The following is a 14,914-nucleotide window of genomic DNA, read 5'->3' on the forward strand; positions in this document are numbered from 1 at the left end:
AAGAAGCTGTTACAACAAAAGATGCTATTACAGCTGGCAAAAGATGGTGGTAGCTTCAAACAAGGGAATAGAGGTGGAGATTTATAAAATGTGGTTGAATTCTGTGGTCAGTTGAATGTAGAGTGAGAGTGGTTCACCCCATGGTTTTTAGCTTGAAAAACTGGAAGGATTGAGGTAACATCAGCTGAAACAGGAAAAATATGGAAGGAACATATTTAGGGAGGAATAACAGGATTTTGGTTTTAGGATATTTGTTGACGTCCAAGTAGAGATTTCAGAAAGGTAGTACATAAATCTAGAGTTCAGAGGAAAGGTCTAGATCAGTCAGTGCTATACAATAGAAATTTCTGTGATGATAGAACTGTTAAATATCTCTGCTGTCTAGTTTGGTAGCTACTAGCCACATGTGGCTCTTGAGCTCTTAACATGTAGCATATGTGCCTGAGGACCTGAATATTAAATTTAATTTTAATTAAAATTATATAGCCATATGTTGCTACTGGCTAATGTATTGGGCAGTACAGATCTAGCCTGTAAGTATACATTTGGGAACAGATGACATATATAAATGGTAGGCTGCATGAGATCACAGCGAGAAAGAATGTAGACAGAGAAAGGGAAAGATTAATGGACTGAGGGTGGAACATGCCAATGATTAGAGGCTGTGGAAGAAGGAATAACAGGTGTGTTCAAGCCAGGTAGAAGAAAAACAGAAGACTGATTTCCTAGAATCCACATGAAGTTTAATTGAAGAGTAAGATTAGCTGAACCAAATGCTGCTAATCGGTCAAGTTGGATGAAGACTGAAATTTGACTATTGATTGAGCCACAAGTGCATGAGAGGAAGCCAGATGGAGTGGGTATAAGAAAAAATTGGAAATCTTTATACATAGCCAATAGCAATGTAACATAACATTGGAAAACAGTTTTTTAGATGTGTGTCGAGAGAAATTATAATGACAGGTCATAGAATTTAAGTTGCATAAAGAGGAAATGAAGGTATAAATATGTTTGTCAGTTCCTTAAACATAGAATTACCATATGACCCTATAATTTCACCCAAAAGAAGTAAAAACATATGTCCATACGAAAACTTCTATAGAAGTGTTCATAACAGCATTATTCAAATAACAAAAAAATGGAAACACCTCAAATGTCCATTAGCTGATGAGTGGATAAGCAAAGTATAGGGGGCACTTGGGTGCTTCAGTTTGTTGAACGTCTGACTTGATTTCGGCTGAGGTCATGATCCCAGCACAATGGAATCGAGCCCTACATTAGGCTCCACACCTGTTTGGTATTCTCCCTCTCTCTCTGGCCCTCTCCGGCGCATGCATGCACTCTTTCCCTCTCTCTCTCAAAAATAAATAAACAAACATTAAAAAAAGAAATCTCTCTCCTTCTGCCCTGTTCATTCTCTCATAAAAAATATATAAATGAATGAAAAATAAATAAAACACAAAACTTAAAGACATTATGCTAAAGTCAAAGAATCCAAGTCATGAAAGACCACATATTGTATGATTCTATTTATATGAAATGTCCAGAATAAACAAACTTACAGAGACAGTAAATTAGTGATTGCTTGGATTAGTGGAGAAGTAAAAGGGCATATAGGATTTGATTGCTAATGGGTACAAAATTTCTTTGGGCGGGGGGAGGACAAAATCATGATGATTTCCTTTAACATACTTGCAATCTATTGAATTATATTTTAAATGGGTTTATTGTGTGGTCTGTAAATTATATCTCAAAGCTGTTTAAAAAAAAGACCTGGAGAAAAGAAATTGAAAAGAGTACTTAAAAATTAATTTTAAATGTTTTTATTCATTTTTGAGAGAGAGATACAGAGTGCTAGGGGAGGAGGGGACACACAGTAGAGGGAGACACAGAATCTAAAGCAGGCTCCAAGCTCTGAGCTGTCAGCACAAAGCACAACACGGGGCTCGAACCCACGAACCGTGAGATGATGACTCGAACCGAAGTCAGACATTTAACTGACTGAGCCACCCAGGTGCCCTAAAATTATCTTTGGACAAATAGGTATCTTTTTTACTATCTTTTTACAAATAGATGAATTGGACTCAGACAGTACAGATAGTTCATCTGTAGCAGTAAGAGGTGAGACAGAATGTATTAAAAATAGATGCAGATAGGTGGGTAGATGTGGTTGTGGTGGCCTGTAGCAGCTCTCTTGAGTGTTTTTATTTTCTCAGTGAAATAGGGAGCCAGGTCATGAGGTATGGGTGAAGATGAAGAAGGAGTTGTTGAACATGGGAGGGAAGGTATAGAATCGTTGTCTGTAGAAGAGTAGCAAAGTGAATGGGAGATGTGATATGATTCCTGGGCATTACCTCTGAAGTTAGTGAAACCAGACAGCATGGTGTTAGGATTTCTCTATTCACATTTAGCTGCATGACTATAGGCTTACATAGTGTGGAGCAGGATTTAACCAGAGCTAGAGTTTTGCCAAGTGAATATGTTGAAGAAAGAGTCTAGGGAATTGAAGATGGATGTAGAGAGAGATTATAATGATGGGCCATAGAATTTAAGTTGCATAACAAGGAAATGAAGGTATAAATATGTTGATGGAAAACGTTATGGAATTAATGGATTATAGGTCCTGAGGGAGCTTAAGAATTTTTGGAACCTGGTGATGACAAAGCTGTATTACCATGAGGAGTGAGTCTCTGAGATAAGATAGAATATAAGATTTTTGTTGAAGAAGAGGTCAAGGAATAGAAAGGCTAGGTTTTTGGATGGATCAGCTCTATTAATATTGAAATTACCAAAAATCATGGCAGGATTTGTTTTTGAGAGAGAGAGTAAGCTAGGAATGAGAGAGATTAATCTGGAAGTTGGTAGAGAACTGCAACCAGTTGGATGGATGATGGGTAGTATTTGATGACATGAGTTTTAAAATTGTGGAGTTTTAGAGAAGGAGTGGCAGAGAGAATGATAAGGAGCAGACATATTTGATCCACCTTCTGGCTCACTGGTAAAGAAGTATGAGAGAAAATAACTGTCACTTTTATTTTAATTTGTTTATTTTGAGAGAGAGGAAAATAAATGCAGGCCAGTGGGGGATAGGTAGAGAAATAGGGGGAAAGAATCCCAGGCAGGCTTCTGTGATGTCAGTGCAGAGCCTGATGCAGGTGCTAGATCCCACAAACTGTGAGATCATGACTGAACCAAAATCAAGAGTCGGACACTTAACCAGCTGAGCCATCCAGATGCCCCGAGGAGAACTATCACTTGAGAAGGCCGCAGTGTCATCAAGGCAGAGCCAGATTTCATTTCGGCAAGAAGGAGAAGGGAACATCAAGAGAAGAAAATACCTAGGAGATTTTGCTGAGGAGAGTCCATGAATTCCAGAGGACTTTGAAATTCAAGATTGGAATTTGAGAGTCATAAGTATAAAAATGGTATTTAAAATCTGTGGAAATTGATAAGATCATTACTAGAGACAGCATAAAGAGTGAAGAGGGTTGCCCCTGAAGTTTCCTAGCATGCAGAGATGAGGAAGAGCAGTGGTTCTCAGTCTTTTTAAAATGATTGCCCTCTGAGGAGGCTTGTAGACATTTTTGCCCTAATCCACTCTAGGAAATTTATTTATATCTTTATTTGTTTATTTATTTATTTATTCATTGAGAGAGACAAAAAGAGCACATGCACACGTGAGCAAGGGAGTGGCAGAGGGAAGGGGAGAGAGAGAATCTTAAGCGCCATGCCCAGCTCAGAGCCTGATGCAGAGCTTATTCTCGTGAACCGTGAGATGGTGATCTGAGCCAAAATCAAGAGTCTGATGATGCTTAAGTGACTGAGCCACCCAGGCGTCCCTCCAGAATATTTTAATACCACAAACATACTGTCTATTTCTTCATGTACTGTGCCTTTTAAGGCCACAAACCATTATAATAGCTAAGATATTTTTGGTCTTTCTCTCTGGGAATCAGTTTTTTTGTCCCCCCTCCCTACTCCGCTTCTGGGACAACATCTCCCTTGGTGAAGTGCCTGGGGTAGAGGACAGAGAAGTAAAGGAAGAAGTAGCCAGTAAGGTAGGAGAAGAACCGGGAGAGCCAAGAGAGTGAAGCCAAGAGGAGTATTAGAAGGAAGGAGGGGTATAGAATACTAGGTTTTAAGGATAGTTAGACTCTAAACCCTTGTAAAGAAGTAAAAAGAATATTACAGGGCTGGGTGGAAATATTTTGAGTTCAAGATAGATGTGAAAATTATAAGACATATTTGGAGGAATGGTGAATGAGTACAATTTGAATGTAGTTGGTAAGTGTGCATTTTATATTGTGTTAAGAACAAAGATTGGGTTAGGTGGGTTACAGCTAAACTGAAGAGTCTTGGTAGCCAGGTAGAGGGTTAGGTGACCAGAATCACCTAAACCTGCACTGTCTGGTATGGTAACCACTAGCCATATGTAGCTGTTGAGCACTTAAAATTTTGCCAGTGTGAATTGAGGTGTTTTATAAGTATAAAATATACACTGGATTTTAAAGACTTAATGGAAAGAAAGAATATAAAGTATCATTAATTTTTATACTGTTGAAATGATAACATTTTTAATATACTGGGATAAAGTGTTAAAATTAATTTCATATATTTTTACTTTTTTTAATGTAGTTACTAGAAAACTTAAAGTTACATATGGCTTATATTTGTGGCTTGCATTATATGTCTCTTGGACAGTGTTAACCTAAACTAAACTATACTGCTTCTCCACAGCTTTTAGCTTCATTCTGGCTCTGCTCTCTGTGCTGTAATACGTGATGCCATTTACCTAACCTCCTCCCTACTGGTTATTACCACCACTCTACATGCCTTTGTCTGCATACCTTCTGACACCAAATGAGCTCTTTTGCTGTTAGTTTCCATAATTAAAGAATACAGTTGTAGTGCAGAGACCCATGAACAAAGCCAAAAGGTATTAAGTGTGGAGGTACTAATAGTACAAAAGGGTAAGATTGGAATGGAAATCAAAGCATCAGAAATTGTAGTGCCTTTTCATTTTACAGATGAAGAAACCAAAGCTCAGAGAGGTTAAATGATGTGCTGTCTCCATCTGGGCACCCTCATATGTGACTTAAAGAACTCTGAAATGCTCATATACTCAAAAGTATGTCCCTCCTCCCTCTTCACAACTCAAAAGTGTTTTTGATACAGTATTTGAAATACTTACTACTTGTCTTTTTCCTTCTTTTATTTTTTCTTATCCAGCAAATACTGACTGGGCACATACTGCAGACAAGTTATTTGGAGGCGTCAACAATGCAGTGAATGTAGCTGCATAAGTGTATTCCACTATGAAAATGTTAACATGGTATTTTTCTTAGAAAATAAATAGCATGTCTTTATATATTAAATTTATCTGTTAGCTAACAAAGCTATGAGGAAGCAGGATGTAGGGTAGAGAATTTCAATAGGGAAAAAGGAAAAGGGAAGAAATACCTACATCTAGAGTAGCTAAAGTGGTTTGGAGGCCCAGGGCAGCATGAAAGTAATATGATCCTAATGAGAGGTGGGAGAGAAGTAAGCAAGAGTGATGTGAGAAAAGAGATACTGAAGACTCTGCCTTGACAAAAGTAAACTTTATTCAGGGCCAACCCTGCCACAACAAATTGTTTAATTTTCTAAGCTATTTGGATTTTCTCCTCTCGAGATTATTTCAGTTCTCTGGAGGAACCAGAGATGCTTTTGAGTTAATAAGCAAACACTAGTAGAAAGATTGTAAGACAAACCATTAATTGCTTTCGTAGCACCTAGCTTAGAGACCACAAGGGAATGGGAATTTTGATTGGCAAAGGTTAGAGGAAGAGTACATTTTAATTTGAAAATTTCTGTTACTAGAGTATTTGAGCAGGCCCAAACATGGACACAATCTTGATGGAGAGCTTTGGCATTGAGAAAGGAACATGACAAGCCAGGATACCTAAGAAGTGCTAGGAAGTTTAATAAAATAAGGTTGAAAATAGGTGGAAGGTAGAACATGGGTAGAAAGGTAATGAAAGAAGCACAAGACAAGTGGGAATATATACTCTGACTTTATCCAGAATAGCTCACATGATGATGAGACTACGATGATGAGTGAGTACAGAAAATAGTTGCTGGGATGGTGGTGGTATCTGACTTTTTAAAAGGTAATTTATTGGGCGCCTGGGTGGCTCAGTCAGTTAAGCGTCTGACTTCAGCTCAGGTCATGATCTGATGGTTTGTGAGTCTGAGCCTGGCATCAGATTTGGATCCTCTGTCCCCCTCTCCTCTGCTCCTTCCCTGGTCACTCGGGTTTGCATGTGCTATCTTTCAAAAATAAATAAACATTAAAAAGATAATTTATTTTATCTTTGCACATAAATAATATATAGGGAGGTCATTGTTGAAGCATTTTAATTTGCCCAGAGTTGACGTGTCTTTTCCCAGTACTCACTCACTAAGCTAACTACTGCCAAAACCTCTTTTTCAGTTTTTGGCCTAATGTAGCTATCAGGTTTTTATTACTTGATTTCTATTTGTCTGGAATGCCCCATTAGTAACAAAGCCTTGAAGTTCTTTTCTTTGGGAAAACAACAATGAAAAACTAGACCCAAAGTTTTGGGTTCTTTATTTGAAAATTTTTCCTCTCTCTGTACACTAATACTTCATGGTGTGATTTATTGCAAACTCCATTGTTTCCTCCCCCCACCCTGCCATTAACCTGCATACCAATGTTATCTTCCTAAAGCATCAATTTCATATTTTTAATCACTTCTTAAAATGTAAAGAAAGATCCCTTACAATCTTTCAGAAGCAGCCAAACTTACTGTTTATGATTATTATTATTATTTTTTAAATTTTTAATGTTTATTTATTTTTGAAATACAGAGAGACAGAGTGCAAATGGGAGAGGGGCAGAGAGAGAGGGAGACACCGAATCGGAAGCAGGCTCCAGGTTCTGAGCTGTCAGCACAGAGCCCAACGCGGGGCTTGAACTCCTGGACTGTGAGATCATGACCTGAGCCAAAGTCAGAAGCTTAACCAACTGAGCCACCCAGGCGCCCCATATGATTATTATTTTTTAAGTTTATTTAGAAAGCATGTGTGGGGGAGGGCCAGAGATAGAGAGGGACAAAGGATCTAAAGCTGGTTCTGTGCTGTCAGCACAGAGCTCAGTGTGGGGCTCAACCTCAGATACTGTGAGATCATGACCTGAGTCAAAGTCAGATGCTTAACTAACTGAGCCACCCAGGTGCCCCTATTTACGATTTTCTGTAATCTGGTGCGGCCATATTTCCTATCACTTTACAACATAAACCATATGTATAAACCTTCTTAATTTATGAAATGTTTTTTAAAATTTATTTTTGAGAGAGAGAGTGAGTGAGCAGGGGCAGGGCAGAGAGAAGGAGATACAGAATCTGAAGCAGGCTCCAGGCTCTGAGCAGTCAACACAGAGCGTGACCCAGGGTTTGAATCTGTGAACCAGAAGATCATGATCTCTGTGGAAGTCAGACACTCAATGACTAAGCCACCCAGGCTCTGCATGTATAAACCTTAAAAGCTGTCTATATGGCATGATGTTTCTTTTCTTTTTATTTTGAGAGAGAGGAGGTGAGAGCTGGGGTGGAGCAGAGAGAGGAGAGAGAGAATCCCAAGCAGGCTCCACACTGTCAGTGCAGAACCTGATGCAGGGCTCAAATCACAAACCGTGAAATTAGGACTTAAAGTGAAATCAAGAGTCAGACACTTAACCAACTGAGCCACCCAGGTGCCCAACCTTTTCTTTTCTTTTTTAAGATTTTGTTTTTCAGTAATATCTATACCCACTGTGGGGCTTGAACTCAAAACCCTGGGATCAAGAGTTGCACACTCTACTGGCTGAGCCAGCCAGGCATCCCATGGCATGATGTTTTTTATATATGCTTTTCTGTCATTCTTTCTCTTTCAAAAAAATGCTTTTTCTTTCACTGCCTTGCCAAATTCTCCTTTTTCTAAATCCAATTTAGGTAAAACCTCCTCCAAAGAATATTTCTAGATGCTACAAGCTTTATCAGCATCTCTTTTCAAAATCAGTTGGTAGGGGCGCCTGGGTGGCTCAGTCAGTTAAGCTTCTGGCTTCAGCTCAGGTCATGATCTCACAGTTCATGGGTTCGAGCCCCGTGTCAGGCTCTGTGCTGACAGATAGCTCAGAGCCTGAGGGCTGCTTCGGATTCTGTGTCTGCCTCTCTCTCTGACCCTCCCCTGCTAACGCTGTCTCTCAAAAAAAAAATCAGTTGGTAATTAAGGCATTTATATTATGTTATATTATATTATACTTTATCATCATCTCATTCTCACTTCTTGTATGTTCTTTGCCAAACTGCATTATGAGTTTTTTAAGAGAAATGTTTATTTCCTAATATTTGTTTTAGCCTATTACTAAATATTCACAATAGACTCAATAAATACTTTTTCATTAAGATACTATTGTTGACCAACTTTAGATATAAAGGTTAGATAGATGAGCTGTACAAAACAGCACTTGATTTTATTTTTAAATAATCTCTACACCCAGTATGGGGCTCAGACACACAACACTGAGATCAAGACTTGCATGCTCTGCTGACTGAGCCAACCAGGTGCCCCAAAATGCAAACGCTCTTTTTTTTTTTTTTTTTTTTTAAAGTTATTTGAGAGAGACAGAGACAGCATGAGCGGGCAAGAATCAGAGAGAGAGAGGGTGAGAGAATCCCAAGCAGGCTCCATACTGACAGAGCGTAGCCCAATGTGGGGCTCGAACTCACAAAACCATGAGATCATGACTTGAGCCGAAACCAGGAGTCAGACACTTAACTGACTGAGCCATCCAGGTACCCCAAAACAGCACTCTTAAGAGATTATTTATTTAGATAAATAAATATCCCTTAGAAACTCAAACAGCCTTTTTAAAATATCTGATTCTTTTATTAACAGACTTTACTAAAAATATAGAGACCTATTGATGCATAACATATCATTCCTAAATTCACTGGTTTAATAAAGAACATGTAGTATATAACAGTGTCTTTTGGTCAGGAATCTGGACATGGCTTAGCTGAGTGACTGGCTCAAAGTTGCTCATGAGGTCACAGTCAGGGTGTCAGCTGGGGCTGCAGTCTCATCTTTAGGCCTGACTCAGGAGGATCTGCTTTCAAGATTACTTACATGGTTGATGGCAGGATTGAGGTCCTCAGTTCTTCACTAACTGTAGCCAGAGGCCTCCTTTTATTCTATGCCATGCAGGCCTCTCCATAAGGCAATTCAGAACATGGCATCTGGCTTTCCTCAAAAGTGAGTAAGTGGGAGAGCATCATGACAAAAGCCACAATATTCAGTATTCTAATTTCAGAATTGACATTTCATTTTTGTGTCATATTTTATTCACTATAAGTAAATAAGTCCAATCGATACTTAAGGTAAGGAGATTATACAAAGGTATGAACACTAAGAGGCAGAAATTATTAAGGTCCATCTATGAAGCTGCCTACCTTAGCCAGGCTATTCTTCTCTTGTGCAGAAAAATTTCCTGGCCTCAGGAAAAGAGGAGTTGCATCTCTGAGTCTTTCACAATAATTATTCTACTCTTAGCACCTCAGGTTTTTTAAAAAATCTATGATAGAATATTCAGGATCATTTAATATTGAATTCTAGAATGTTCTGCATCCTGACTCCACTAAAGTTTTATTTATTATTTTTAACATTTTATTTTTAAAATATTTATTTTTGGGGCGCCTGGGTGGCTCAGTCGGTTAAGCCTCCGACTTCGCCTCAGGTCAGATCTCACGTTCGTGGGTTCGAGCCCCGCGTCAGGCTCTGTGCTGACTGCTAGCTCAGAGCCTGGAGCCTGCTTCTGGTTCTGTGTCTCCTTCTCTCTCTGCCCCTTCGCCTCTCATGCTCTATCTCTCTCTGTATCAAAAATAAATAAAACACTAAAAAAAAAATTAAAAAAAAAATAAATAAAATATTTATTTTTGAGAGAGACAGAGGGACAGAGCATGACTAGGGGAAGGGCAGAGAGAGATAGAGACATAGATTCCGAAGCAGGTACCAGGCTCCGAGCTGCCAGCACAAAACCCAACATGGGTCTCCAGCTCACAGAATGTGAGATCATGACCTGAACCAAAGGTGGACACTTGACTGAGCCACCCAGGCACCCCTGTTTTGTTTATTCTTTAGAGAGAAGGACACAGAGTGTGAGCAGGGGATGAGCAGAGAGAGGGAGACACGGAAGATTCTGTCAGCACAGAGCTCGCCGTGGGGCTTAAACTCACAGACTGCAAGGTCATGACCTGAGCCAGTCTGACACTTACCTGACTGAGCCACCCAGGCACCCCATCACTCCACTAAAGTTTTAGTCAGGAAAGCATATACAGTCTTTTATCAGGGTAAATGTAGAACCTATATATAAGATACAAATATAGCAATTATGTCCTCAGTTATTTGAATAAATGATATATAGAATTTATTTAAAAGCATAGTTTGCAGTTAAATGCTACAAGAAAACCTCAATATACAAATATACAACGTGCCAATAATAGAAATATTGTTAAGTATACATTTCTGTGAATCAGTTAATTTAATGTTTTCGGAGTTGTACCTATGTGGCATAAAATCATTATTAATTAGATTTTCCTATCTTTAAGTTCTAATTAAAAGCATACACACAGAAAAAGCACAAGTAATAATATATTGATATTCATAGGACTCTTTTATCAGAAATTCTTGATGTTATCAGAAATCTCTTGTTGAAAAGCTTAAGAAAATACAGTCTTTAGAAGTTTATTTTGAATTAGAAAAATAAAGGTTATATTAAAAACAGTTTTGGGGTCCCTGGCTGGCTGAGTTGCTAGAGCATGTGACTCTGGATTTCAAGGTGATTTGGGAGGGTAGGTGAGAAGTTGGTTCCATATATCACTGTTTATATCGAAATAAATTCCAGATAAGTTAATGATTTAAACATTTAAAAAGGCAAACATAAAATTACATGAAGAAAGCGTATGTGGGGCACCTGGGTGGCTCAGTCGGTTAAGTGTCCGACTTTGACTCACGTCATGATCTTGCAGTTTGTGAGTTCAAACCCCACATCAAGCTCTATGCTGACAGCTTGGAGCCTGGAGCTTGCTTCAGATTCTGTTTCTCCCTCTCTGTGTGTCTCCTTCACTTATGTTCTCTTTCTCTCTCTCTCAAAAATAAACATTAAAAAAATTTTTAAAAAAGCATATGTGAATATTTGTATATGCTTAATAGGTAAAGATCTTTCTAAGTGTGACATCCAACCAGAAGCTATAATAGAAGAATTTGACTATATTAAAATGAAATATTTAATGTTAAAGAAAAAAATGATGCAAAAAGCATCACCATAAAGTCAGAAGCCAACATAGGGAAAAAATTATTTACCACACATATAACAGGAAGTGTTCTAATTCCTCTAATTAAAAAGAGTTTTTACAGAAACAGACTCAAATTTAGAGAACAAATTGGTGGTTGCCAGAGGGGAGGGTGGTGAAGAGATGGGCAAAGGGGAATATAAGATTCAGGCTTCCAGTTATGGAATGATTAAGTCGTGGGGGTGAAAGGTACAGCATAGGAAATATAGTCAGTAATATTATAATTGTGTTGTATAGTGACTTGTGAGCATAGTGTAACATACAGAATTATTGAATCACTATACTGTACACCTGAAACTAACATTGTGTATCAACTACAGTTTTTTTTTAAAAGTCATTTTACTAAAAAATAACATAATTCAATAAGAAAAATGATACTTGTCTAGCTAGGCAATTGAAAGAAAATATGTATATATAGTTAATATAAGAAAGGCAAACATAGATTAAAAATTTATTGCATATAATGGGGCTCCTGAGTGGCTCAGTTGGGTAAGTGTCTGACTCTTGGTTTCTGCTCAGGGCATGATCTCATGGTTCACGGGATTGAGCCACCATATCGGGCTCTGCACTGACAGTATGGAGTCTGCTTGGGATTCTCTCTCTCTTTTCTCTCTGTCCCTCCCCCTGCTCACGTGCACGCTCACTTTCTCTCTCTCAAAAAAATAAACTTTAAAAATTATATATAAAAAAATTTAGTGCATATATTAAAATGGTGTTACACAGATTAAAAAGGGGCCACATATACTAAAAGTCATACATATTTTTAAAAGGTGATACCAGGGAAAGGAAGAAAGGTGGTAACAAATAAAAATACATATTTAAAAATATATCAATTTTTTTAAGTGCAAAAAATATTTTGTATACTTCTTATAATGGCAAACATTTAAAAGACTGGTAACACCCATTCTTGAAAAAGTAGCGAGGTAATAGTTTATATTGTTGATAACAGTGAACTTTAGCAATTTTAGAACTTTATTATAGTGACATGGAAAAATGCTCAAATATATTGTAAAGTGGAATAAAAAGGTTCAAAAGCACTACAGTATGTAATTTGAGACTATAGTAAATAGTTAACATTGATTTTCCCTGAATAGAAGTGGGAGTCTGTTTTACATCACTTATTTCTACAATTTATAATTAAAATATATTAGCTTTGTAATAAAAAAGTATAAACAGGCAACTTCACAATTTCTTTTTGCAGGAGATTACATGCTTGATGCAAAGCCAAAAGAAATTTCAGAAATTCAACGTTTAAACTATGAGCAGGTAATAGACATAATTTTTGTTATATTAAGATGTGCAATTTTTAACTTTTGGATGTATTCATTGGTCTCTGTCAGTGGCTTTTTTTTTTAATACACTTTAAAAATGTAAAAACCATTGTTAACTGACAGCCAGTTTTGGCCCATAGGCCATACTTTGTGCCGATAATCCGTTTTATGTGAAAGTATATGCTATATGGAATGAAACAGACCTATGTAGAATGATAATCTGGTATCTTTGATTCATCTTTCCTCATTTTATTTGTATTTTATACTTAAGTTATATTTGGGGGGAAGTTGAATAAATGATGTCAGTGTCTTTGTCATTAGGACAAAATCTGCTATACTGTAGTTTCAGTATGTCCACATTTCTTGCATGTTCTTTAGAGATTCTGTTCTGTAAAATAGTAGAAGCTCAAAACTATTGGAGCTAGAAGAAAGCAAGCAGAACTTCATTTCCTTCAGGATCCCTCCTCTGTTTGACAATAGAAGGCAAGAAAGAATGAGGTTCTTCTAGAGGAAGGAAGGATCAGACAAGGAAGGAATAGACATCATTGGAAACTTTATATTTACTCTCAAAGCAACCTTTCTAACATTCTTGCACTGGTATCAAATTGGCAGAAAGGAAGCAAAATTCATTGCAGTATTGCAAAACTTGAATTTGAATGATGAAATCATCTAGTCCTAATAGAATTGAAGCCAGCATATTGCATTACTTCACATCTATAGCTAAAGCCAAATTGGTATGCTAAGTCATTTAAATTCTATTGGCATTTGTAGTTTAAAGGAATTGTTTCCAAACATTTTTTTTGTAGTAGAAAATTCTTCAAATGAAATCTCATGCTAACCTCCAATATATAAAAGTGGTTAATGATATTTTATTAATATAAAGTGATAAGATTCAATTTCTATTATTTAGCAATTATATAGAATTTCTTACTGAAGTCAGTGAAGCTATTTTGAAAAATACAAAAACTTGAAATTAGGAATTACAGTTGTAGTTTCATATCCTCCTCAGAATTCATCTTACTTTTGTTGCCCAGTCTTGAGAAAATTTTGATTAATGTGTTTGCCAGTGATATCAGCATTTTGTTTTTACAAGTTCATCTTGTAGTCTCAGGAAACACTTTCATTAAGGTGATCTAGACTCTGGGAAAATGATTGGAATTAAAATTTTGTTTCAAAAATTGAAACAGTATCTAACAACCACTTACATTTCTTAAGAGATCTACATGTCAGATGAAAAATACCCTCCATTTAAGATAAGCTCTTAAGCTATTTATAAGGTATTAAGATTATATTAGTTTAAAATTTAAAAAAATTTATTTATTTTTAAACATTTTATTTACTTTTAGAGAGACAGCGTGAGCAGGGGAGGGTCAGAGAGAGAGGAAGACACAGAATCCAAATACAGGCTCCAGGCTCTGAGCTGTCAGCACAGAGCCTGATGTGGGGCTTGAACCCACAAACTGCAAGATCGTAACTTGAGCCAAAGTTGGATGCTCAACTGACTGAGCTGCCTAGGCGCCCCTAATGTTTATTTTTATTTGAGAGAGAGAAAGAGAGACAGAGCATGAGTGGGGGAGGAGCAGAGAGAGAGGGAGACATAGAATTCGAAGACAGGCTCCAGGCTCTGAGCTGCCAGCACAGAGCCCAATGAGGACTTGAACTCATGAACCAGGTGATCATGACCTGAGCTGAAGTCAGACACTCAACTAACTGAGCCACCTGGGCGCCCCATATTACCATTAGTTTTGAGAAGAGCATGTATCACACTGATAAGGCTGAGTCTGAGCTCGTGTTTAATGTTCCACAGGTGTGATTGAATAATCCTCTTTTTTGAATAATTTTGTGTGAGCAAAAATGTTTAAGCCTAAATTTGAGAGATACCAATGTAAAGCTGAAATCTTCATAATTAAAACTTCTTTATCACAAGTAATTACATAAAAAGCATATTTTTTACAGTTTTGCTTAATGATAGATACCCTGACAACACAAGAAAGCACTGTGTGTGTGTGTCTGTATGACAAGTTTTTAAATGACTGCAAATATATTATTGTAACTTTATTTTTTTTAGAATATAACACTTTTTTTAACATATGCAATTATTTTCCATCATTTACAATACAGTAGTTACAATGACACTCCAAATGGATAAGCAAAGTAAAAAATCAGAACCCCAACTTCTATTTCATGTAATTAGACTTATACAGAAATTAGAAGGTTAAGTAACAACTAGTTAATCACCTAATTTCACAGCTA

General features: G+C 37.2%; 1 protein-coding gene across 2 annotated transcripts in view; it reads left to right on the forward strand.

Moving 5' to 3' along the window:
- The window catches only part of MINDY2 (MINDY lysine 48 deubiquitinase 2), a 74,424-nt gene that overhangs the window by 16,685 nt on the left and 42,825 nt on the right, over positions 1-14,914 (forward strand). For both annotated transcript variants that reach the window (XM_029952379.1, XM_029952380.1), the window contains one exon: positions 12,592-12,656. In XM_029952379.1, the coding sequence (XP_029808239.1) occupies positions 12,592-12,656 (65 nt within the window). The remainder of the gene's footprint in view (positions 1-12,591; positions 12,657-14,914) is intronic.

The sequence above is a fragment of the Suricata suricatta genome, chromosome 9 (genome assembly GCF_006229205.1).
Source record: "Suricata suricatta isolate VVHF042 chromosome 9, meerkat_22Aug2017_6uvM2_HiC, whole genome shotgun sequence".
Lineage (NCBI taxonomy): Eukaryota > Metazoa > Chordata > Mammalia > Carnivora > Herpestidae > Suricata > Suricata suricatta.